At 53.8% G+C, this 25,361-nt stretch overlaps 1 protein-coding gene across 3 annotated transcripts in view; it reads right to left on the reverse strand.

The window, feature by feature from the left end:
- The window catches only part of NPRL3 (NPR3 like, GATOR1 complex subunit), a 32,300-nt gene extending 8,126 nt beyond the window's left edge, over positions 1–24,174 (reverse strand). Inside the window, exons 1-7 of one of the 3 annotated variants that reach the window (XM_065923891.1) lie at positions 23,714–24,174; positions 19,745–19,814; positions 13,715–13,844; positions 12,567–12,641; positions 7,793–7,946; positions 6,568–6,649; positions 846–983 (exon numbers count right to left, since the gene is read on the reverse strand). In XM_065923891.1, the coding sequence (XP_065779963.1) occupies positions 846–983; positions 6,568–6,649; positions 7,793–7,946; positions 12,567–12,641; positions 13,715–13,844; positions 19,745–19,814; positions 23,714–23,831 (767 nt within the window). In that variant the 5' untranslated portion in view covers positions 23,832–24,174. Of the gene's footprint in view, positions 1–845; positions 984–6,567; positions 6,650–7,792; positions 7,947–12,566; positions 12,642–13,714; positions 13,845–19,653; positions 19,815–23,713 lie in introns of those variants that run through there. The other 2 variants (XM_065923892.1, XM_065923893.1) reach the window with 2 other exon arrangements.
- Positions 24,175–25,361: the final 1,187 nt, after the last annotated feature.

Raw genomic sequence — 25,361 nt, forward strand, 5'->3', positions numbered from 1 at the left:
TGGCTGACTGAAAAATGAGTCAACCCTTCCCAAGGAAACAGTCCCAAATAGGGCTTTCCTGGTGGCTCAGATGGTAAGGAATCCGTCTGCAATACGGGAGACCTGAGTTTGATCCCTGGGTCGGGAAGATCCCCTGGAGAAGGGCATGGAAACCCACTCTAGTAGTCTTGCCTGGAGAATCCCATGGACAGGGGAGCCTGTGGGCAAAAGTCCGTGGGGTTGCAAAGCACAGCACACAACACACGGGAAAAGCGAAATTCCCACCTCAGACTATGAACAGAACTACTAGACACAACGCTGGAAGGAAGCCCAGGAGGAAGGGCACGGACAGGCGGGGGCCTGGGTGAGGGAGGAAGACAGTGCTCTGCTTTCTGTCATCGAAACATCTGCTGTTCCATGCCCAGATCTCTTTTTCTGGTTAAAAGACATTAAAGGACACAGAGAACTTGGTGGGGGAGGGGAAGGCAGAAGACTGGGCTCTGTGGTTTCCTTGCAGGAAATCAGTGAAATGGACAAACAGATCCCACAAGTTCTGGTTCAAGCAGAGACCCCGGGAGAAACACCGTAAAGACACAGCCCTCTGAGGGTCAGGCCTGCTGCTGGCCGTGAGGAATGGCCCACAGCCCTGCCCAGGCCCCAGGCTGGGGCTGCAGCACAAAGCCCCGCTCGGCCAGGTGGTGCCGAGAGGCTCTGGGGGTGAGCTGGGGATGGTGGTCACTCCTGGACAAAACTGGACACAAAAACATGTGTTTACAAAGAGCACAGCCCCATCCGCCAGTTTCTGTGGCAGGAAGAGGACCCACAGGAGAGAAGGGCCGGCGGGCGGGCGTGGGGCTGGCACTCACCGGATGGCCTTCAGGCTGCGCTCGATGGCCTCTGGCGGGATGAGGCTGCTGGCCGCGTAGTGGATCTTATGGGGCAGGCAGAAGCTCACCTCCAGCCAGCTGTTGACGTGGAGCCGCACCACGCCAGACGTGCACAAGCTGCAGAGAGAGGGCCCCCAGCCTCGCACACGCGACCACACCTTGCACACCCATCTGAGGGCACCTCCGCCCGGCCCACAAGTACACTGCAGGGAGGCTTCCTGGACTTAAGAAAGCATCCTACCCCATACCTCAGTAGGGTTAAGAGAAGAAAATGATGTATGAGGAACACACACAAAAGTTGCCTTTCTGGCCAGCCTTGGAATCTGCAGTCCAACCAGAGGCAATATATCAGGGAAGTCTCTCAGATCTCTGCCCTAGAGGCTCAATGCACCTGGGCATCCCATGGCTTCCTCTGCACATGGTGGGCGTCTGGGCAGGGCAGGGCCCATCACCAAAAGGGAGAGATGAGCAGATGAGGAAGGGGGAGCAGTGGAGGGGAGGGGGAGAGAAGGGTGGCGGTGCTGGCCCCTAGACATCCCAAGGGAGGAGCCCGCCCCTGCAGATGCCGCAGCCCTGCAGGAGCTCCACAGCCAGCAGCCACGCCAGCCCCAGCTCGGGCCTTTGGCACCTGTCTCCCCAACCTTGCTCACGCCAAACACGGCGACTCTGTGTCTGACTCTCGTGTCTCACATCCACCTCAGACTGCCTGTCAGTCCTACCTGCTCCATGAAGGGACAAAGTGCACACCTGCTCCACTCTGGCCCCCTCGGTCCGCCCTCCCTACGCAGACCCCCAGGGGTCCCACCTCAGCAGTCCCAGCTAAGACCCCAAAGTGCCAGAGCCCTGTGGGGCCCGCCCACTCTTGCGGACCCTGTGTCCTCCCATTGGAGAGTCCAGCGGGACAGGCCGCCCTGCTGCTCTCCAAGCTCATGGACTTGCCCTGGCCACACGCTCTCCCTCGGGCACCAGGGCTCCTCCCTGCCTACAGGTCTTAACTCAAGGCCCACCTTCTCAGTGGGGGGAGCCCCAAGCCGGCCCTGGCCCCGGCCCTGCGGGCAGCTCCGAGTTCCCATCTGTCCTGCGCATGGGACAGCAGCAGGCCCTCCTGTCCACAGTCAATGCTGTTTCGCAACCAGAATTCACAAGGTGCGGTGCTTACCGCGCGGCCAGCAACAGGCAGGGACACTGAGAGCACTTCCCGCCTGGAGGGAGGAGAAGGCCTGAGAATGAGACCCTCTGGGCCGCCATCTCTCAGGAACAAAGCTGAGGCCCTGACCCAGCCCAGGTGCCGGGCAGAGAAGGAGCAACTGCTAGAGCAGAGGAGGGCGTGAGGCCTGTGCCCGGCCCCCTTCCTGCCACGCTCCAGCCTGCGCTGTTGGCACTCAGGCCTTGGGGCTCTCAGGAACAGACTCAGGGATCTGGGTGCTAGAGGCAGCCCGTAGCCCCCACCTCACATCCACAGGCTGTTCTTACAGTCCCCACAGCCCTGCCCAGAGAGCTGTGCGGAATCCACGGGCAGCAGTTTCAAATGTAAAAATCAATCCTTGTTGTCTCTAGTAGGAAACAGGCACCAGGGAGAGGAACCACGGGAAGAACACGGAGCACGCCTGTGACCTCAGCTGCCCCCAGGACTCCTGCCAGCCCCAGCGTTGCTCCCTCCTGTGCTGTGGCTGGGGCACCTGGAGGACCGGGCCCTCTCCCGGGGCTTCCCTGACCCCAGCCGTCCTCCTTGAGGGATGAGAGAGGGTCTCAGGCCCCCAGCTGCAGGGGGGCCACAAGCTGTGGCTGAGTTCACGTCACACCTGCTCAGAAAGGCAGTGGACTCAGAACCAAGGTCTTCCTATCTCTGAGCTCCCCTCTAGAACATGGCACAAGGTAGCTGCTGCAACACCAGAGTCACAGGAAACACCGAGATTCCTCTTTTCAAATGTAGCCAAGTGGGCTCCTCCAGGAGCCCGGCAATGCCGTGTGCAAGCTGCTGAGCCACTGGGCGCAGGAGGAGGCCCCAGGCACTGGTTCAGGCTCTTGGTGCACAATTTACAGTCTGCATCTGGGGGCTCCCACTCAGCCGTGCCAGGAAAGACAGGGAATTGTAAACAAACTGTGAACACAAGAAGCCAGAGAGAGTGGTAAGAAAAGGGACGCGAAGCGGGGGGCAGGGTAGGTGTGACTTGGGGCCTCATGGGGATCAGCAGAGGTGCCAATCTGGTACCAGGCAGACAAGCCGTCAAGGCCTGTGCAGCATCCTGGGGTCCCAGTCGATGGGGTCACAAAGAGTTGGACAGGACCGTGAGACTGAGCACTGGCAGGGTAGAGGCTGGGCCCGAAAAGGGTCCTGAGCAGCTCGTCCTTGTATTCTCAGGGCAGCTAACGGTTTGGTGGGGACACTGAGGAAAACACTGTGCCCGTGTGAGGCTTATCTGGCCCCTCACACGGATAAGGCCACACCACACACTGGACTGCAGCTCTGAGACCCCACCCCGCCTGCAACATGAGATAGATGCCTTCCCAGAGCCCGAGACCCAAGGAGATCACACTGGCCTTTCAACAAGCTCTTATCTTTCACATCCCAGACGCCACAGGATGCAAGCTCATCCCCCACCTCACATCTCAGCATCCGAATTTCAGTCCCTAACCTAACGTCCTCCTGTGGGCTTGCACCAGTCACCCCTCTCCCTGCCCAGACCAGAGACTTCTGAAGCCAGCCCTGCACCCTCTGGTCCCAAACACAACACACAGAGGGACAACACTGCACACAACCCAAGAGGACTAGGTGGGCTCCTAAAAGCCAACACTGAACTTTCCAACACAGGTGCACTTGGTGGAAAGGACTGAAATTCCTAGGATATTCGTGGGCAAGTCTGTGGGCCCAGCCCTGCCCTGGACAGGCAGCGATGAGCAGGGCAGAGTCCCCAGCACCCCCAGCACTGCCCATAGGCCAGGAACTGCTTGGCAAACACTTCTTCAAGCCCCACCACAGGATCCACATGCTGAGCACAGACGGCCAGGGGCCATCCCCAACCGTGGGGGATGCTGTCACTGAAGTCACCAAGCTACATGGGGAGACACAGGTGCTGGGCAAGCAGCGGTGGGCTCCACGGAGTCACGCGGCAGCAGCGACTCACAGAAGCAGAGGTCCCGGCGCACAGGGCCTCCAAGCCACACCACATGCCGGACTGCAGTCAGAGCACTCGATCCAGAACGCCCCTGTGCAAAGTCCCGGCCCAGCCTCGAACCTCAACCAGACCTCAGCTTCAGGCCTCTTGCTTCTGCTCTGAGAAAGCCCTTCCTGGGGCCTGCCGGCGAGCTTCCACCGAGAAAGGTCTGCATGCTCCCTACCACCTGCCTTCCTGCCCCTCGATGCAGCCCACCCCAGACCTTCACAGCGTTCCCGCTGGGTCAGAGCTGCTGTTGTCAACAGGCAGGGTACAGGGGAGGACACGGATGGCCTGGCATTCCAAGGGGAGAAGCACTGGGCAGGACCCAGGACTCAAGAGTGGGGCCTGGAAACAGGGTGGGGGTCGTCTGGGTTCAGGACGGAGGCAAAGGGCTGAATGGGGGACCCGGGACGGAGGCAAAGGGCTGAATGGGGGACCCGGGAGCTGCTCTTGCTGAAGTGCTGACTCCTGTCCTTGGAACTACTGCCACTAGAGGGCGCCAGGCTGCCCCAGCTCCGGGCTCGGCCGGTCCAGCAGACCGCAAAAGCAGCAGTCAACTCTCCAGGGCCGGGTTCCCTTCAGCATCCCAACACAGTTCAAGCCTAAGAATTCACAGCTCATTGTTTGCTCAGAAACATACAGTCTGGCTCTGGATTGTTTTTTACTATAAGCCCACACTGGCCTGGATCTACCGTGCTGTTTCAAGGGACGCTGCTCTGATGTCCTCTGATACCCAGAGCTCATCGAAATAAAGACACGGAAACAGCAGCCACACCGTGCATCCCCGAGGACAGCTCTCCCTCCCACCTAAAGGCACCTGCGCCCCCAGGAGGAAACAGGGCCAGAGCAGAGCGTTCACAGAGAAGGGAACAGGGGTGCGCCACAGGTGAAGACATGCACACCTGTGTTCGTATCAGCTGAGCTGGGACACATCGTGGTCGGCAGAACCCAAAAGCTCACAAGACCCTGTGTGCCAAATTCAGCTGCTGCTGACAGGAGGGCAGACGCAGCCACAGAGGGCAGTACCTCCATGACATAAACACCTGGCTGAGTAGCCACTTAGGCATTTCTCTCAGGGATGCACGGCCACCCGCAAAAAAACCACACACGGCTAAGCTGCATGTCCTTCAGCAGCAAAAGCTGGAGCCCATGAAGCCCCAGGGAGGCAGCAGGCAGCTGGGCAGCAGAGAAGGCAGTCCTTATTTACCAACAGACAGATGTCTGAGTTGCACACGGAGGTGAGAGGTACAGGGCAGCCGCACAGGCGGTATGCGCCAGGCTCACCCTCCCATGCTCCGTGCCGTGACTGGCACACAGCATGGAGCCACCTGTCATGTCCTGCCACCGGCACAGGACCTGGCGAGGGTCTCAGGGGAAAGCAGCTCAGTGCTCTGACTTTCACACCTGACAGACAGGAGACCTCCTCAAAGGCTTAAGCTAAATAAAAAAGGGCAATTACCAAAACATCATAGTGATTATCACTGCACATGGGATTACAGACGGTTTTATTTTCTTTATACTTCCGTCTATCTATAATAAATACATAATATTGGTGAAATCAGAAAAAAAATTAACATTAAAAAAAAAGGAGGGGGGAATTCTCTGGCAGCCCAGTGGTTAGGACTCCACGCTTCCACTGCAGGAGGCCCAAGTTCAATCCCTGGTCGGGGAATTAAGCTATCACAAGCCCCACCGTGGGGGCAAAAAAAAGAAGAGAATTCATGGGGGAAAAGAAAACTTACATGGAAAAAGGAAAGGATGTGGACAAACCACCATCTCCGAGGGTGCGCTGGCCACAGCTCTCAGGTCAAGCCCGCCTCCAGCAGGGAACACGGTCTCCTGGATGGAGGAGGCCGGGGCAGGGAGGGCATAGGGCAGGGAAGCTGGCGGCAAGGGGAGGTGAGGGGGGAGTGCCCCTCGCACCCCCCGTCCAGCAACACGCAGGTCCCCCAGCCCCGAGAGGCCCCTGGTGAGCCCGCTGGCCAGGTGCAGAACAGAAGCTGCCAGCCAGCGGCACTCAGGCAGACGGCCCCTTACCCCCACTCCCCACCTAGGACTGGGGTCCCGCAGACCCAGGGCCAGGGAACAGTGGTCAAAGCCCCATGGATATACTTTAGAAAGAAGAAGAGTGCCTTGCTTGTCCACACGTAAGAGCTGGTGCTGAGGTGGGGTTCCCGCCATGTCTGCACTGCCTGCTGCCCCACACACTCAAGTGTTCCAAGTCCCCAAGACCCTAGAGCTAGTGGTGGGGAGCAGGGCCAACCCAGCCCTAGACCCCGAGCCTCAGACTCCTCCTGGGTGCGGGGGCCACAGTGACCTCGCCTGAAGAAGGCGGGCCTGGAGCGCGGTATGCGCTGTGCTGTCAGCGTCACCCTGCCTTCTAGGCCCACACACAGCTTTTTTCAGGTCCATTTTCTAGTCAGAGCAAGGTCTAGAGGTGCCGTCCCAGTCAGGCACCTTCCCGCCCTCCCTCCCATCTCAGGCACAGCGGGAAAACGGCACCCGCCTTGCAGAGGCCCTGGGCAGCAGGCCGCTCGTCTTACCTGTCGTAAGCGTCCTTGAGGTCCCTGGCCAGCTTGCACTTGGGCAGGATGTGATGGAATGGGGACTGAGGCCCGTCATTTGCTGCAAAAATTGCAACACAGGGGACTCAGAGCCTGCATAGCACAGAGCTCACACAGGTCAGATGGCAAGTTTAGGCTAAGAAGAGCTTTAAGTGACTGTTTCCCCTGTAGCTCAGTCGGTACTCTGCCTGAAGTGCAGGAGACCCAGGTTCGATCCCTGCGTTGGAAGATCCCCTGGAGAAGGAAATGGCAACCCACTCTAGTATCCTTGCCTGGAAAATCTCATGGACAGAGGAGCCTAGTGGGCTGCAGCCCATGGGGTCACAGAGTCAGGCACGACTGAGTGACTAACACTTAACACACCAAACATCAGGACGTGCCTGCTAGTCCACTCCACCGTCTGCATACAGTGCCTGGATTTCCCTTGACCGCTGGCCCCACCTGACTCTGCAGGTACAGGCCTCATGTAACATCTAATAAAAAATATATGTACTTACATTGAACTTTAAAAAATTCTGGTGAAAAAGTCACAAACTCCAAAGAATGTTTTTAAAAGATAAAACTTTTGGATTATTATTATTAATAGTACATAACTGGGGAAAATAAATACATACACATTTGGACAACTGTCAAACATCAAAAACAAACTTTTCCAAGTGGCACATTCACGTGTACTTTTTTACTTATAGCTAAAATTAGCCCAAGTTCACTGGTAAATGTAGTCCTGGTTTTCTCTTCTGCTATGGAGATGCTGACCTAAGAAGACAGAGGTGCAAAGCCTGTGACAGATGTGGGCATCTCTCAGCTCTGAAATGCTGACAGTGCACCAAAGCCTCAAGCGGATCTATCAGCAGATATTACTTTTAATAACTGGTCAGCTGACAGCTCAATTGGGCTCCCCGTCAATTCTGCTGAAAGCAAAGAAGTGGCCTCCTTCCAGCTCGACGCTGCCCTTCCGCATGCCCCCCACCCCAGGGAGACTGCCCAGCAGGACCAGGGTGGTATCTGACCTGCGGGAAGAGCCATCATGCGGGGGTCTGGGGGAGGGGGACATTTTGGGCTGGGGACCCACTCCCGGAGCATCAGTTCGGGAGCCTGGGTCTCGCTGTGACCTTCAAGGGCATGCTCAGTCCAGCACAGAGCCCACCAGCTTCCATATCAAGGCCTAAGGGCCCCGGCCTGGAGAAGCCGCCGGCGCGCTCACCATCAGCCATGGCGGACACCTCGTCCTGCAGCGCCAGGATCAGCTTGGCCTCCCGCGTGAGGTACTGGCAGCGGCGCTCCTCGTGCTGTAGCACGGTGGCGATGCGGCGGGAGAGAGTGTGCAGACAGCTGATCACCGACGGGTCCGCGTGGGCCTGCAGGGCACCCAGGAGGACACGCAGCATCGCTGAGACCGTGAAAAAGCCCTCTCTGGGTGTCCCGTCCCGGGTCCCCTCGAGGGCCTCTCCCAGCAATGCCGGTCTGCTCACGTTCCACGGTGGGCATGGAGCTGCCGCCTACATGGCAGCACAGACAGCCCTGTGGTGTCCCCAGTGGGGAGGGACAGGCATGCAGGCGCTTCTAACAAGTGAGAGAGGGTCCCGTACTCAGGGCCCCAGGCCAGCGTGTCCAGGGAGGCAGGGGATGTTCAGCAATGCACTCCAGGCCTGGCAGGGGCAGCCCAGTGACACAATGGAAGGCCAGACCCCGCCACCACGTGCAGGGGGACCCAAGGTCACAGGCTCCCGTCTGAGGAAGAACAAGGGCCCCTCCCTCATCCATCAGCCCGCAGGTCAAGTGCTCAGAGTGAGCCTAGGGAGAGCAGAGCCCCCGCGGTGTCTATGGTCTCCAGGGAGTGGCTGTGCACTGGTCTGTAAGGGACCAGCTGTGTGAGAGCTCGGTCACAGTCACACAAGTAACAACAGGAACGGAGCATGAGGCACAGCATTAGGCCCACTGCGCAGTGAAGACCTTTGTCCTCAGAGGAAGCGCTCTTCCTGAGAGCTGGCCAACAGGTCAGCAGGCACCAGGCCCCCACACATCCCTCTGCACCCCTCTGCTAATTCTGGCACCTATCGGAGGCCACAGCCAGGCCAGGCCTGTGCACCCGCCCAGGCCAAAGGTGGGGCAGGCAGCTGTGAGGTCTGTGAAGATGCTCCCAGAGCTGATAACTGCCCGCCGTGACTCAGCACCCCAGGAGCCGACAGGGAGGCTGAGTCATCTCGGGGTGGAGGTGGGAGGAGGGGGACAAGTGGTGGCCCCGATTAGAGCCTCCACTTGGCCTCCCCTGTTGTTTATCTGCAGGCACGGCCCTCAGCAAAGGTCCACAGCCAGGCTCCTGAGCCAAACCTTGACCTAGACAAAGTAAACACCTTCATCACCTGGAGCTGGAGACACTCTAGCTCCTAGCAGATCCACATTCACAAGCAGAACTCACCCGTGGTAGCACACCTGTGCAGGGAGGGAAGGGCTGAGGGCTAGGTCCACACCGCGACCCCTTGCAGACTGCAGCCCTCCCCATATCCAGGAGGGCCCCTCAAGGGTCCCCAGAAGGTCATGGGATGGAAGGTCTGGGTTAAGTGTGTACACAAGTGCCTCAAATCAAAATGCTTTGCCTTAGGTTTTAGAAAAATCTGTGTAAAAGTCCTCCTCCCAGCAAAGCAGAGGGAGGAGAGTGACCTGGGCACATGGTTACTCCCTGACCCCCCCCAGCATACACCTACTGGCTGGGGCAAGACAGTGCCGCAAGTCGGGTGCCCAGGGCCGCTCACTCACACCCCCGGACGAGGCCCACACGTACGAGTGTGCCTAGGTGTCCCGACTGGCTGCAAGGCCGGGCCTGGTTCCAGGTGTCTGGAGAGCCCCGGCAACATGGGGTACACCAAGAAGGTGACCACCGAGGAGGCGCCGGCCCCGAGTGGAGCGCTGAGAAACACGCCCTCCCTGTAGACATGATGTGAAGCAGCATGATGCACAGGGCATCGCTGATGAGATTGTCTCACCCCTCGAACTCCCACCAAACACAGACAGGCCCTCAGAGCAGATGTCCACTTGGCAGGAGACACAGAGACTGTCTGCACAGAAGCGAGCCTGACTGTGGATCTGTCCACAGGGTAAAGGAGAGAGAGCTGGAGAGGAGGGGAGCGTTAGAGGCTGGGCACACAACCCCCTGCGCTTCTGTGGGCTGGCTTCTGGTTTTCACTCCAGTTCAGACAGGCCAATGGGAAAAAACGCTGTGATGACTGGGACACGTTTCCACAAACCAGACACTAGCTGTTCTGTCAGGTATGGTGTACAACAGCTGTTCCCTCTCAGAGACACTTCCTGAAGTATGTAGGGGTGAGCATACAGGCGCTCTGAGACCTGTCCTCCTCAGTTGAGCAACAGGGTCGGGCAGAGGAGCCAGGGGCAGAGGCAGCAGCTGTGGGACCTGAGACAGGGGCACAAGGGTCATCAGTCTACTGTCACGAGCCCAAGGCATGCTGAAAACTTCAAAGCAAAAAAGAGTGTACATTTTTATATGACTACAGAAAAGAGGAAATGAAACCTGTCCACTCTTTACCTTATGTTCAATCCCTCCCACTGCTCATATCACAGCCTCTCTGCTCTGAACTCCTATGCTGCCCTGTTTCCTGCAGCTTTAACCTGGGAGGGACCCACCCGCTCGCTCCAGGGTCTGGCCTCACCCCCACTCTCACCTGCAGTGGCCACAGAACACGCCAGTGTATAAACCCCCACCCTGTCTAACTGTTCTCCGACCACTGAACAGCAGGATTATCTCCAGCCTGCTTATTATAAAAATCCCCATACACTTTAAAATCTGCCTTTTTCCCTGACTGCCGCGCCCAGGGGAGTCACACACTCAGCTATCATATGCCGGTGCTCCCAGAGAGGAGGGCCTGCCTGCAACGTCCAGGGTGGGGCCGCAGCAGCTCCTCACACCCCCACCCATCAGGGGCTATCAGAGTTGACGGGTAGACAGCACTGGTCTGGTTTTGGTTTGTCTTTAACTTCCCTGAATTCTCTCTGGGGATGTTTGCATTATATAACGATATAAATAATAAAAAGACACTGAACGAGCACACGCTGCCCAAGTGCACGAAGCAGAAAGCAATACTCCCCTCTGGGCACCTCCAGCCCCACAGTCACCAGCAGAGACCACTGTGTCTAACTGGCAGCTCTCCACTGATCAGCAGGGGGGCAGTTTTGAGGATGCAGCTCCCTTCAGAATGGAGAAAGCTTTTCTCCAGCATTATTTTGATTCTGAGCTCTTCAGTGAGATCAAAAAAGCCTTGTGGGAAAAACACTCTGAGACTCAGAAGGAAGCTGAGGTGGCAGGTCCTCTCCTGCTGGAATCACTCCCGCCACCATGCAGGGAACAGAGCACAGTGCCTGCTCCTTGTCACTAAGATAGTCATTCTCTCTCTAACACTTCTGTATGAAAGCCACCTGCAGCTCACGTGTGCCCAACCAGAAAGAATGACTGGACTCTCCGGTGAAATCTGGTGGTGGAGGAGTACCACATCTAACTGAGCATAGGTCTCCTAGATTTCAAAGTTCCTTTATAAAACCAGCCAGTCCTTACCCAGAGTGCTTCTTATGCTTACTGAGATCACTTGTATTCTGACAGCTTTGTGCTGTGCTCAGTCGAGTCCGACTCTTCGGGACGCCATGGACTGTAGCCCACCAGGCTCCTCTGTCTATAGGATTCTCCCGCAAGAATACCGGAGTAGGTTACCATTTCCTCCTCTAGGGGATCTTTCTGAAACAGGGATCGAACCTGGCAGGTGGTTCTTTATTACTAAGCCACCTGGGAAGCCCTTTAACGCTTTACCGAGAAGAAATCTCCTCTAACTAGTGAAAAGAAAACTTCAGACAGTGCTAGGAACTGCCTTAAGAAGTAATTAGGCTTAATTATAAAACAACCGAACATAACAAATGTTGCTGAGAATGTAGAGAAACTGGAATCCTCGTACATGGCTGGTGCGGGTGTAAAATGGTGCAGCTGCTGTAGAAGACAGTCTGGCAGCTTCTCAAAAGGTTAAACACTGAGTCACTACATGACCCAGCAAGTCCATTTCTAGGTATCCACCCAAGGGAAATGAAAACATATGTTCACACAAAACTTGTACATAAATGCCCTTAATGGCATTTCTCTTACAGCCAAAAGGTGGAAACGACCCAAAAGTTCACAGCAGATAAAACAAAGTATGATCTCCATTCAACGGAATATGACTGAGCCATAAGAAGGGATAAAGTACTGACATACATTGCAACATGTATGATTCAATTAAAAGACTATTTAAAAAACTCTCAAGGACCTACTGTACAGCACAGGGAACTATATTCCATATCTTTTAATAATCTGTAATGGAAAAGAATCGGAAAAAGAATATATGTATATGTCAATCACTTTGCCGTACACCTGAAACATTATACATCAACCACACTTCAATTTTTAAAAAAAGATTACGAAAAACTGGATGAGTCTCAAAACCATTACATTAAGTGACAGAAGTTAGACACCAAAGGTCACATATTGTAGGATCCGTTTTACATGAAACATACAGAACAGGTAAATCCACAGAAAAAGAAAGCAGACTGGCAGTTTCCGGGGCTTGGGGGAGGAGAGCGCATTCGGAATAACTGAAGTCCTTTTGGGACAATGAAAATAGGGTGGCAGTGACGGTCACACAACACTGTTACCAGATGCCACCAAAACGTCACTGTAAAATGGTTAAGATGATACGTTTATGCACACTTTACTTAAAAAGAGGGGAAGAACGAAGTTAGACTCTTCCAGCACCAGGAGGGGCCAGTGCGGTGCCCAGAGTCGACTGAGTTGAGTGAATGAGGCAGTCATCGGAAATGAGTCACTGCCCCTCCACCCCTCCCCAGCCCCTCCCAACTCCTCCTCCTCAGCACCTCCTCTCCCCACCCCCTGCCCCTGTGACCCCCCGTCCTCCCTGATCTGCTCTCCAGTCATTTACACTCACCCTCAGTGCAAACACCACATTGAAAAGAATCATGGTGGGAGCCTCCCTCTTTGGGGACGGGTCGGTTTTGGAGACCTGTGAAAGGGGCACAGTTCTGTGAGTGAGAGCCACCACCTGCCAGGACAAGCGCTTGGAGCGATCCCACCGCAGGCAGGACGATGCTCCAGAGTACTTGGAACCAGAGGAGAACTGAGCCCGAGGCCTCTGAGAGGCACCCAGAGTCTGCACAGGCAAGTGCACGCTGCACGGACAGACGATCATGGTGGAGAAAGAAGCAGAAAAGTGCTGTGACCCAAATGGATGAGACTGCCCTGTCACCTTGAGTGAGCTGGCTGCCCAGAGGAGAGACGGCAGGGGCCACTGGGGCACCCAGCCTGCCCAGGGCCCAAGCACCCAGCTGCCAACAAGCGTCGCCAGCAGAGGGCAAAGGGATCCCTGGGCCACCCGTCAGGCCTGTCTCCGGCCCTGGGCCTCCAGTTCTGCGGGCAGGATGGCGAGGGGCTGCCAAAGGCCCCCACCCCACCCACACGCCACCAGGGGGGCGGAGCCAGTGTGGGCAGGGCGGGTGCCCCAGGGGCCATGTCCCCACTGTGTCCTGCTGTCTCAGAAGCTCTCCTCCAGACAAGAACACCGGAGGACCACACCCCAGGCCCTCACAGGATTTCTGGATCATGTGTGTGTCACATCAAACCCTTCAGAATCCCAGGGACACTGGTGTCACTTCTGCCTACATGCAGAGGACTCACTGGCAGTTCCGGTGTGCAAATCCCCTTGGGCAACAGTGCATCCAGTCTCCACAGAGAACACACAGAGTGGGCTCAGCACAACAGTGAGAGCTAAACTGATAATGATAATGGGTAGCATGTCACTTAATGAGCAAGAAGAAATGCTTGCAGTGCTTTATATAAAGCTCAAGGGTCTGACACACACTGCTAACCTCCCTCTCTTGGCCTCCCCCCAAAACAGACATGGTGTACACAAAGGGGAAGGCCACGGTCCAGAGAGACACCAGACGCAAACAAGAAAAGCTCCGGGCAAGGACTCAGGGCCTACAAGGAGGTGCAAGTGGGCAAGTACCTGACGGCTCTGCCCTCCACAGCCCCAAAGGCCACGGAGCCAGGGGCCCACACCTGCCCAGGAGCCCGTACCTGGCCCAGCGTGTGCTGCAGCAGCGTCGGGTGCCCAACAAACCGCACGTTATCGATCTTCAGTTCAAACTTCTGGCCACACATTTCAGACTTGGTTGCCAAAATTGTTGCCAGAATGACATCTGAAAACCTTAAAATTTAAAAAGAGAGTGGAGTGGAAAAGAGTTAACTGAGAGCCACAGCAGCAGGCCCACTGCCCTGGCGGGAGGCAGCGCCGCCTGCCGGGGAGCTTCCACCCAGCAGCTGCCCTTTGGAAGCAGCCCCCAGGGTCAGGGACAAGAGTCACCAGAGCTACAAGGCGAAGGCGCGAGCGGTCCCGCAGGGCACATGCTGCCACCCTGGCCCCCGCCCAGGCAGGAGGAGAGAGGCATCTGCCCTAAGGAAGCCTGCGGGCGCTGGCACGGCCCTGAGGAACCCCGTTAAGGCTCGGGGGCTGGGGGGGCTCCCTTCACGGGCCCAGGGGTTTGGGGTGCCCCCCGAGCCCCCAGACGCCAGCCCCTCGGTGCTGACTGAGGCCCAAGGGGACGCACGCACTGGAGCCTGTGAACTGCTCTCATCCCAGGGCAGCTCCCGGGTCTCCCGCACCCTGAACACGTCACCCTGCAGCTTTTATTCGGGAAAAAACATTTCAGACGCACGAAACACACAGATCCACTGACAGCGAGGATGCAGGGACAGACAGAGACAGAGGCCGCGGAGGAGAAAGGGCTGGTGAGAGCTGGCTGTGGGCCCAGCAGGACAGCCCCTTCCCTCCAGCCCGGGGCGTCGGGGTGGGGGCGTCACCACAGGGAGGGGAGTGCAGGGCAGCCTTGTCTCCAAGCCCAGGCCCAGGGCCTCCGCTCTGCAGACAGACGCCCCATGTCAAACCTGGAGCCAGAGGGCAGCAAGTCCTGTGCTCACCCCGCCACTGGGGAAAAGTCACTCCGTCACCCAGGAGGGAGGACAGGCTGTGTGGGGAGGGCTCCACGGGGGCCACTGAGGACGCAGGCCTCCTGAGCAGCGGGGCTGACGGCAGCACCCTGGGCCTCCCCCGGGGGGCCAGGCTCTGGGGCGGGGCACCTGCCATGAGAACCCTCGCCCCCGGAGGAAGGAGGGCTGCACACTGTGCGCACTGCTGCTTCCACTCAGCTACAAAGCAACCGGACACCCCCGGGACTCAAGGGTCCAGGAGGGGCCGGGCCCCACTCCTCACCGCGGCAGGGCTCTCTGCCCGGTGTGGGCCGGGCTCGGGGCCCCTGTGGCAGCGGCTGCCGCACGCCCAATACCATGTCAGATATAAAGGAGACCAGCAGCCGCGGGTCTCCTGCGGAAACCGCTGAGGCCCGGGGCAGGGTCACACTGGCATCCAGCCTTCCTCCAGGACTGACACAGCCCTCTAGGCCTGCTCAGTCACCTGGGGCCCCCAAACAAACCAGACCCAGACGGTCTGTCAGCGCGAGCCGCCATGCCACTCGCAGTCAGGGCTGCGGTCGGCCCTTCCTGCACGGACACCGTCAGAAACATTCTGGGAAACACGGGGCCTGCAGCCCAGCCTCAGTTCCCACCATAGGGCCTCCTTCCCGGGAACACTGCCCTCTGGTGAGTCAACCAGACACGGGAGATTCTAGGTCTTTCTTCAAAACGTCTCAATGGTTCACTCTGCCCAGGAAGCCATGCCAGGGCCTAGAGACAAGAGAGGACTTGGGGTGGTGGAGCCTCACTGACACTACCGCCCCAGCAGCTGGCCCAGCACCAGGGCCTCCTGCCCTATCTGAGCAAACCCGCCACTACTCTGCCACCCCGTGACTCAGGACACCACAAGAATAGATAGGAGAACACCACCCACTGCCCAGAGACTTCACTTTTTACTGTGATATCAAAAATCTCCTCCAAAACCTCTGCTCTGCCATGAAGAGCCACAGACGGGCCTGAGCCCTGGCCTCAGCCTCCCGTCCAGGAACCTGAGTCTGCCAGGCCGTGGGATGGGCCCTGAGACTCAGAGGCAAGCAGCGGTGGTCTCATTCACTCACATCTATAAGCCTCCAAACCCCAAGGCCACCTGAGAAGCACTCTCCCCACCTGGGCCCAGAAAGCAGAGGTCTGCAGAGGGAACCAACCACAAAGTCAGGCACTGCTTCAAGTAAGGGCCACCACCCAACCCCCGGCAGGCACTCGGGGAGACCCCTCTGCTGTCTGGCCGCTCTGCTTGTCTGGGCAAGTCTGGCCAACACAGAAATCCATTCACCAGAGCTTAACACTACAGGTTTATAATGAGAAAAACACCTGAGTGGCTTTATACAGGAGAAGACAATGGCACCCCACTCCAGTACTCTTGCCTGGAAAGTCCCACAGGTGGAAGAGCCTGGTAGGCTGCAGTCCATGGGGTTGCTAAGAGTCGGACAGGACTGACCAACTTCACTTTCACTTTTCACTTTCATGCATTGGAGAAGGAAATGGCAACCCACTCCAGTGTTCTTGCCTGGAGAATCCCAGGGACAGGGGAGCCTGGTGGGCTGCCGTCTATGAGGTCACACAGGGTCGGACATGACTGAAGCGACTTAGCAGCAGCAGCAGGCTTTATACAGCATCTGCCAACGTAACATGCACAAAGACAGCTATGTCATGAGATGTGGGGTCAGGTGATGTAATAGTCATAAATAGCAAATTGAAACAAAAAATGTCAATATTTGTTTGGTTTTTTGGGGGGCTGTGACATGCGGCTTGCAGGATCTTAATTCCCCAACCAAGGATTGAACCTGGGCCCCAGCGATGAAAGCATCAAGTCCTTACCACTGGACCATCAGGGAATTCTCTCAATATTTGTTTGATGTTTCCAAAATTTACAAAAATCCTCTCCCTTGTTTTGATGATGAAAGGCGTGGTAAATATTGATATATTTTAATACAATAAAATAATTGTTATAAAAACTAATATTTCTGCAATAACTTAAGAGATTAAAAAAGAAAATACATTTAGGAAGATGAACCAGAGCAGCTGGAAGTCAAACCAAGACCATCCACTCTGAGACACCAGGGAACAGGGCGTGTTCTCGGGCCAGTCCAAAAACAGAGGGCGGGACAGCTCGGAAGGGAGTGCAACTCCGCCCTCCTCATTCTTGGGGCACCCAGGTGTGCTGTGCACCTCCAAACCCGGGGGGTGCCCTGTCAGGGGCAGGAGGGCCCCCTGCACTCCTGCCTCCTAGAGAAGTGCCATATAAAGCCCCCGGGGGCATTTTAGTGTGTGATGGGCACAGGACAGCATCCAAGCCCGAGTGCCACAGTGACATTCAGCCCTTGGGACAGACCTCACAGACCCCTCTGAGAGATGGAGGAGTGATGACCAAGGGTCTCTCTTGGGAGGGGCAGATGGGCAGACAAGAAACCCTGCTTCCACTTGCCGAACACCCTCCCAGGGGCACAGCGCCTGCTGGGAGGAGGGGGCATTTGAGAGTACTCAGTCCCAGAGGTCCCTGGTGCTAGCCAACCTTGTCTGGGCACTCAAGTTCAGAGTACTAGGCAAGCCCAGGTGCAGAAAGGGCAGGGGCTGCAGGAAGCCTGTGCACTCATGAGGCAGTGAGTCTGTGCACCCAGCAGTCCATCCCCAGCACCGAGGGAAACCAGGCGTCCAGAATAAGCAAGGAAGGAGAAGGCGGCAGGAACTGAGAGAGGAGGGTGGAGAAGCCTTGGCCACCCTGCGGCCAGTCGCCAGCTAGAGGACTCGCTCACTGCGATGGGACCAGAGCCATCAAGACCACACTGATTCTGAAAGTCATCAAGAATTACAAGATCATGATTAACACAGCGTTAAGGTCTGGCAGAAGTACCACCACTTACACTAACTGCTGAGGTCAAGACTACACCACCTGCCACACAATAAAGAACAGAAGAACAGACTCTCCCAACATGGAAGACTTACCACACAGCCCTCCCAGGAATGCTCAAATCCTCACGAGTGAATTCAGGCTGGGCAAGAAGGTGGGTCAGTTCCCAGAAGCAAGAACAAGGCTGAGGACCCAGATCAGAGCCCAGCAGCACAGGCACGTGCGAGATGCCTGAGCAGTGCTCAGTCTTTCTGCCCAAACCATGTCAAGATCAGACAAGGCCCCACAGGCGAAAGCTTTGCGAGAACCACACAACGCCACCAAGTATCTCAGCCTCAATTCCCAAGACCCTGTGGCCGCCACACAGCTGACCTCCCTAACAGGAAGACAGCATCTTTTCTAGACTTGATCTTCAGGCCTTAAGAGAAAACAGATGATATCGACCTTCTTCTCTCCCTACTTGTCATCACAGGTGGCCACTGAGAACGTAAAATGTGGCCAGTGCAACTGAGGAACTCAGTTTCCACTTTTATTTGATTTCAATCCATCTCAACTTAAATGGCTAGCCAGTGAGGACAACCCTTGGCAGCACAGCTCTGCACCCGCACTCCTGTGAGGCCAGCTCCCACCACACTCAGAGGGGACCGTCAAGGCCTGTTAACACAGCTTCAATCTGGCAAACCAACTCTGCTGGTTCCAGAAGAAAAAGCCCCTCTGAGAACGACAACCAAGGAAAACAGGGAGTGAGTGTGAGGCACATCACTGCATTGCTCTAGGGAGACATCTGAGCTGGGTGGGGGTCCTCTGTGTGCCAGGGGCAGAGCAGGAGCTTGGCAGGTCTCTAAGACAAAATACAGCCAGGCCCTGGGGCATTAACCTGCACCTCTGACGGTATGGGGGCATGGAGCAGGGTCACCAGGTGCTACAATGTGCTAAAATCACCAACAAAGGCATTCTTACATTCAGTGAGCATCTGCAGAGACCAGCTCTCCCTAGGGAGCAAGTCTGTCTGGGATCCTGACTGACCCACAATGACTTACTCCTGTCCCCTGGTTTCCTGTCTTCATTACGCTAAATGCAGAATGAATTCCCCAGAAAATATCCTCACAGTCATTTTACTGTAAGCCTCTGAAAAGTCACGGCAGCAAATAGGTCTCGCCGGCCCTTCTCTCAGACTGTTCCAAGAGCTCTTTCTGAGTCTTCAGTGGGCTGAGCCGCACATCCGTGGAGCTTGGAGGAAGGCAGGCAGGTGGCCAGCCCTGCCCTGGACCACCTGTGACACAGGAGGGGGACAAAACGCACTCAATGCGTGTGCAGTGCAATATGCCTCACTACGCGCCTCACAGACAAGAGATGTTCCCAGGCATCACTTTGAAGGACAAGACACCCACAGGCCTCGATGTCAAGCAGAATGACCCACGGGATGCCCAGCAGCCCCCACATCCCTGCCTCTTCCTGCTGCTTCCAAAACCCACCCCCTTCACAGCCAGTCAGCGGTCATGCCAGAGACCCTGACACCCTCACAGAAAAGAAGAGAAAGCACACAGGCGACAGCAGGCGCCAGGTCAGAGAACTGATGGAGACAGCGCTAACGCCTCACACGGCCAGGGCGCAGGGTGGGACCCACAGGTGCCTTCCCACGGACATGATCTCACGCAGGACTGGCAGGTCACAATCTGTTCTCCTTCATCTGGGACTGTACAACCATTTCTTAAGTTTTAAAATGAATGTAAGAAGGCAGAAGTGGACACTTCTCAAGGCTGCCGCCCTGAGAGCACTTCCCAGAGAGAAGGGGGGAGCATACCCAGAAGGAAAGGGACCTGCTTTCCTCTGGGCCCTAAGCCCAGGTCACAGCAGCACTGGCTCTCAACCCGCAGTACCACCCAGACATGCTGTGCTGCACCCAAGCACCCACATTCAACCTCTGGACACGAGCTTAAGGACAAGAGTCCAAGGACAGCACCAGAGTCCCTTCCGTGTTCCGCTCATGGGAGATAAACATCTTGAAGGGACATGGCCCCATCTAGTCTCCAGTCTGTCCCACCAACCACACAGCCCACAGCAGGATCATGGAACCGAATCACAAAGAAAGCCAGAGATGGGTGCCACAATCCCATGTCAGTCTGCCTGAAACACCCACCAAGTGGAGAAGAGGAACGGGGCTCCTGAGGGGGGAAAATGTCTGGGTCAACAGGGGGCCGGCGCCCATGGAGCGGCTGCAGAGCCCGTACCTGGGGTCCCCATCCTGGTCTTCGGCATGCTCTCCGGTGCTGTTGACAGCGTATCTGCTACGAGGCTTACCTGAGTGAAGGCAAAAGGAGAGAAAAGCTAAGAAAACAGGACCCATCCACATATGGGAAAGTTGTGGAACCATTAAAAGTGATGGTTTCTGTTCTAGGATTAGGAGAATTAATACTGTTAAAATGGCCATACTACCCAAAGCAATCTACACAGATTAATGCAGTTTCTATCAAATTACCCAGGACATTTTTCACAGAACTAGAACAAACAATCCTAAAATTTACATGGAATCACAAGAGACTCAGAGTTGCCAACCAGTCCTGAGGAGAAAGAACAGAGCTGGAAGAATAATCCTCCCAGACTTCAGACAGCACTACAAAGCTACAATAATCAAAACAGTGTGGTACTGGCACAAAAACTGCCACATGGATCACTGGAACAGAACAGAGCACCCAGAAATAAACCCACACACCTATGGTCAATTAATGTTCAACAAAGAAGGCAAGAATATACAATGGAGACAGTCTCCTCAGCAAGTGACCTTGGGAAAGCTGGACAGCCACATGCAAATGAATGAAATTAGAACACTTCCTCACACCATACACGAAAGTAAACTCAGAATGGCTTAAGGAATTAAATATAAGACATGACACCATAAAACTCCCAGAAGAGAAGATAGGGAAAGCCTTCTGACACAAATTGTAGCAATATTTCCTTAGGTCAGGCTCCCAAAGGAAAAAAAGTAAAAATAAACAGAACCTTATCAAACTCTTCAGCTTTTGCATAGCAAAGGAAACCACAAACAAAATGAAAAGACAACCTACAGACTGGGAGAAAATATTTAGTGATACAAATGATGTGACCAACAAGGCTTTGTTGCTGAAGTTTATGAACAGCTCACACAACTCAATATCAAAAAAAACAGTAACACAATCAAAAATGGGCAGAAAACCTAAACAGACATTTCTCCAAAGACATACAGATGACCAACAGCCACATGAAAAGATGTTCAACATTTCTAATTATTAGATTGGTGGTTTAGTCACTAAGTTGTGTCCGACTCTTGCAAACCCATGGATGGTAGCCCGCCAGGCTCCTCTGCGCATGGGATTTCCCAGGCAAGATTACTGGAGTGGGTTGCCATTTCCTTCTCCAGGGGATCTTCCCAACCCAGGGATCGAACCCGGGTTTCCTACGGTGCAGGCAGATTCTTTACCAACTGAGCCATCAGGGAAGCCCATTTCTCTAATTATTAGAGAAATCCAAATAAGAACTACAACTACACTAGTCAGAATGGCCATCATCCAAAAGTCTACAAAGAATAAATGTTAGAGAGGGTGCAGAGAAAAGAGAATCTTCCTATATTGTTGGTAAGAATGTAAACTGGTGCAGTCACTATGAAGAACAGTGTGGAGGCTCCTTAAAAAGTTAAAAACAGAGTTACCATTTGATTCAGCAATCCCACTCCTGGGCATATACCCAGAAAAGACAAAAACTCTAATTCAAAAAGACAGATGTACTGCAGTGTTCATAGCAGCATTATTTACAATAGCCAGGAAATGGAAGCAACCAATGAATGGATCAAGAGGATATGGTACATATATACAATGGAATTTTGTTGTTGTTCAGTCACTAAGTCATGTCTGACTCTTTGTGATCCCATGGACTATAGCATACCAGGATCCATGGGGTTCTCCAGGCAAGAATATTGGAGTGAGTTGCCATTTTCTTTTCCAGGGGATCTTCCTGGACCAGGATCAAACCCATGTCTCCTGCATTGGCAGGAAGATTCTTTACCACTGAGCCACCAGGAAGTCCTACAATGGAATGCCATTTTGTAGCAACATGAATGGACCTAGAGATTATCACATTAAGTAAAGTAAGTCAGAGAAAGAAAAATATTATATGATTATCACTTATATGTAGAATCTAAGAAATAATACAAATAAATTTATTTACAAAACAGAAACAGATTCACAGACACATAAAACAAATATCATATATTAAAACAAAAGCCCAAAAAAACAAAAACAAATATCATATATTAACACACATGTGGAATCAAGAAAAATGGTACAGATGAACCATTTGCAGGGCAGGAATAGAGACACAGATGTAGAGAACAGACATGTGGTCACAGTGGGGAAACGGGAGGGTGAGACAAATTGGGAGCGTAGGATTGACAAATGGACTGGTAGCTGGCTAGTGGGAAGCTGCTACACAGCACAAGGAGCTCAGCTCAGTGCTCTGTGATGACCTAGATGGGGGGGGGGGGTGTACAAGAAGGAGGGGATGTTATGTACACATAAAGCTGATCCACTTTGTTGTACTGAAGAAACTAACACAACATTATAAAGCAATTATACAGAATATCTTTTAAAAAGACAATACATGTTCCACAGGAAAACACAGACACTCCTTTTGTTAATAATCTTGGAGAGCAGAAGGCCTTTCTATGTAGAACAAAACTCAGAAACCACAAGAGACTAAACATTTGACTCCATAAAAATCAACACTCAAAAGGCAAACTGGCTAAGTATGTACAGCTTTGTCACAAAGGACTATTTTTTCCTAAATATATTAAAAGCTTCTTCAAACCAACAAAGAAAAAAATCAAGCAATCCAAGAGGAAATTAAGCAAAGGTTATGAGTAGGTTCTTAAGTAAAAAGGAAATCCAAATGACTATAAAAACAGGAAAACATGCCCACTCTCAGTCAGAAGGCAAAAGCCCATTAAAACTATGGCAAAAAAAAAAAAAAACTATCGCATAAAAGTTTTCTCCTATCTCATGAACAAACATAGAAAAATCTGATCTATTAAAAATACATGACTCAACACAACAATGTAAAGCAATTTTCCTCCAAATAAATAAATTTTTAAAAATACATGACTATTAACCCTTGGATCCAAACATTTCATTTCTGGGAACTGATCAAATATTCTGCAGAATAAAAAAACATACATAAAAGACATTCACACTGCTAGCAAAAGACTGGAAAACAACTTAAATGTCCACCAACAGAGGACTGGATGAATAAACCATATTAAGTTCTTCCTATGATTCTGACCATAGTTTTGAATCTATATCCAAGATGTAAAGTGAAAATGAAAACAGGGCAGAAGAGTGTGAACAGTATGTTCACTTGTGCTTAGAAAATAATGTACGTATATGCTTGCATTTACATGTAAGATTCTAGAAAGATGCACAGGAAATTGGTAACAGCATCTGACCCTACAAGGGATGTGAGTGACTGGGGGTCAATGAGAGGAAAGAACCATCTTTTCATAATTTAAACCCCTCTCGGCCTTGAAAATTTTTTCCATGTTAACAAATTTTAAAATAATTTTTTAAATTATATTAATTATAAATTGAACATCCACAATAGTGAAAAACCCCAAGTAACCTAAACGTCCATCCACAGGGAAAGAGTATGTCCCTACCAGGCAGCTATGCGCTACACCAAGAGGGAGGCGATCTGTCTGCTAGGCAGGAAAAGGCTTCAAGACAGACGGTTCAACGGGAAAAAACAGAGACTGAGAACATCCTGTGTGTGGAAGGGGGAAGAAACCCAAAGTAATAAACTACTTTTCTGTGGCTATATATTTGGTGTCTATGTTCAAGAGGAACGCTTTTCAAAATGGTAAGTGGTTAACGGGGGAGGAGCAGCAGAAGTGAGGGGAAGTGGCCAAGAAAACTCCGATGTCCCTGCATTTCGTAGCTTCATCCTAGCTGAATACATTCACATTGTGCCTTTAGGTAAAAGGCTAGAGAAACCGACGAAACGTTAGCAACAGTGATTTGACATGTTGAAACTATGAGTGATTCTTTTCCTGCTCCTTTTTACTTTTCTACACTTCCCCAGCACTCTGTGATGAGAAGGCACCGCCAGTACGGACACAACACGGTAACCGGCTTCACCGCTTACAGCGAGGGAGGCGGCGCCCGGCGCCCACTTACTCGTCTGGGACGCCGGGTGCTCCTGGCTCCTCTGGAAAGGGTACCTGAACAGCAGCTTATTGCCCCGGCTCCCCGAGCTCACCAGAATCACGCTGATGGGGCTGGTGTTGTCCCCCATCCTGCCGGGGGCCCGGGGAGGGGTCGGCCAGGGGCCTGGTGGGAGCCCCCGAGGACGTCGGGTTGGGGAGGGGCCGGGACCCGGTACCCAGCGCCCTGAGGAGGACGCGCCGTGGACGGGGCTGAGGCAGCTCTGAGGCTGACGGGTCGGGGGCGAGGGGCGAGGGGCGAGGGGCGGGTGGGGCTCTGAGGAGGAGCGGCCCGGGGGGGAGCTGAGGACCCGGGACCCAGCGCCCTGAGGAGGACCGGCGGGAGGCGGCGGCCAAGCGGAGCCAGACCCACGAAGCCCGCAGGCCGGTCCAGCACCCAACACTGCACCTATCGCGGCCCGAGAGGCTCGCGAGACTTCGCGACAGTGTGAGGCAAACTTGCGGAAGCACCGTGTACGCAGACCGGCGACGTCTGCGCAGGCGCAAGCTGCAGTGTGCGCAGGCGCGACGCCGGCTCTGGGCTTACGCGCATTCTTGCGGCGACCCGCTTCTGACTAGGGGAGCCCGCGAGAATGCAGATAGAAAGCTGCCCGGCTCAGCCTTCTGGCTCGAGGGCTGTCTCGAAATGTGCCTTTCTTTGTTATAAAAATTATTAAAAGTACCCACGGAGTGGGGGAAAATGTTTGCAAGTCATATATTTGATGAGGGAATTGTATCCAGAATATATTTTTTAAAAACACAAACTCAACAGGAAAAATACAACTGACCCACTAAAAAGTGGGCAAAAGACATGAATAGATAGTTCTCTGAAGAATATAGACAAGGAACCTGGAAACACGTGAAAAGATGCTCAAACATCTCTAGTTAGAGAAATGCAAATTAAAACTGGTGAGGGACAGGGAAGCCTGCTACGCTGCAGTTCGTGGGGTCCCAAAGAGTCCGACACAACTGGGCAACTGAACAACAGCAACATATCAAAAGAGATGCCGTATCACATCAACTAGGATGGCTATACTTGAAAAAAATTAGTGAGCAGATGGTGAAATCGGAATCTTTAGACACCACCGGTGGGAGCTGAGGGGATGGGGGTTCCTTTGGGGTTATGAAAATGTTCTAAAATTGTGGTAGCTGCATGACTCTCTGAACATACTAAAACCCACTGAACTGCACACTTTGAACGGGTGGAATGTATGATATGTGAATTCTATCTCACAAAACAGCTGTTTTTAAAAAGGAGAAAAAGCAATCCACCCACTCCACCCCTGTCACCCAGGAGGTGACAGTCTACTGTGACTGTTTCCAAATCTTCAACACATCAGATGGATGGGAAAGTAATCAATGGGCTAAAGGAGCATTTTCTTTTACTTATCTAGTTGTGTGTGTTGGGTCCTAGTTGCTGCATGCAGAACCTTCACTGCTTTAGGCAAGATCTCCCCTTGTGGTGCACAGACTCTCTTCAATCCTGGCAGGTGAGCTCAGCAGTTGCTGCATGCAGGCTTTGTTGCTCCAAGGCATGTGGAATCTCAGTTCCCTGACCAGGAATTGAACCCAAGTGCCTTACATTGCACTGCAGATTCCTAACCACTGGACTACCAGGGAAG

The sequence above is a fragment of the Muntiacus reevesi genome, chromosome 2 (genome assembly GCF_963930625.1).
Source record: "Muntiacus reevesi chromosome 2, mMunRee1.1, whole genome shotgun sequence".
NCBI lineage: Eukaryota > Metazoa > Chordata > Mammalia > Artiodactyla > Cervidae > Muntiacus > Muntiacus reevesi.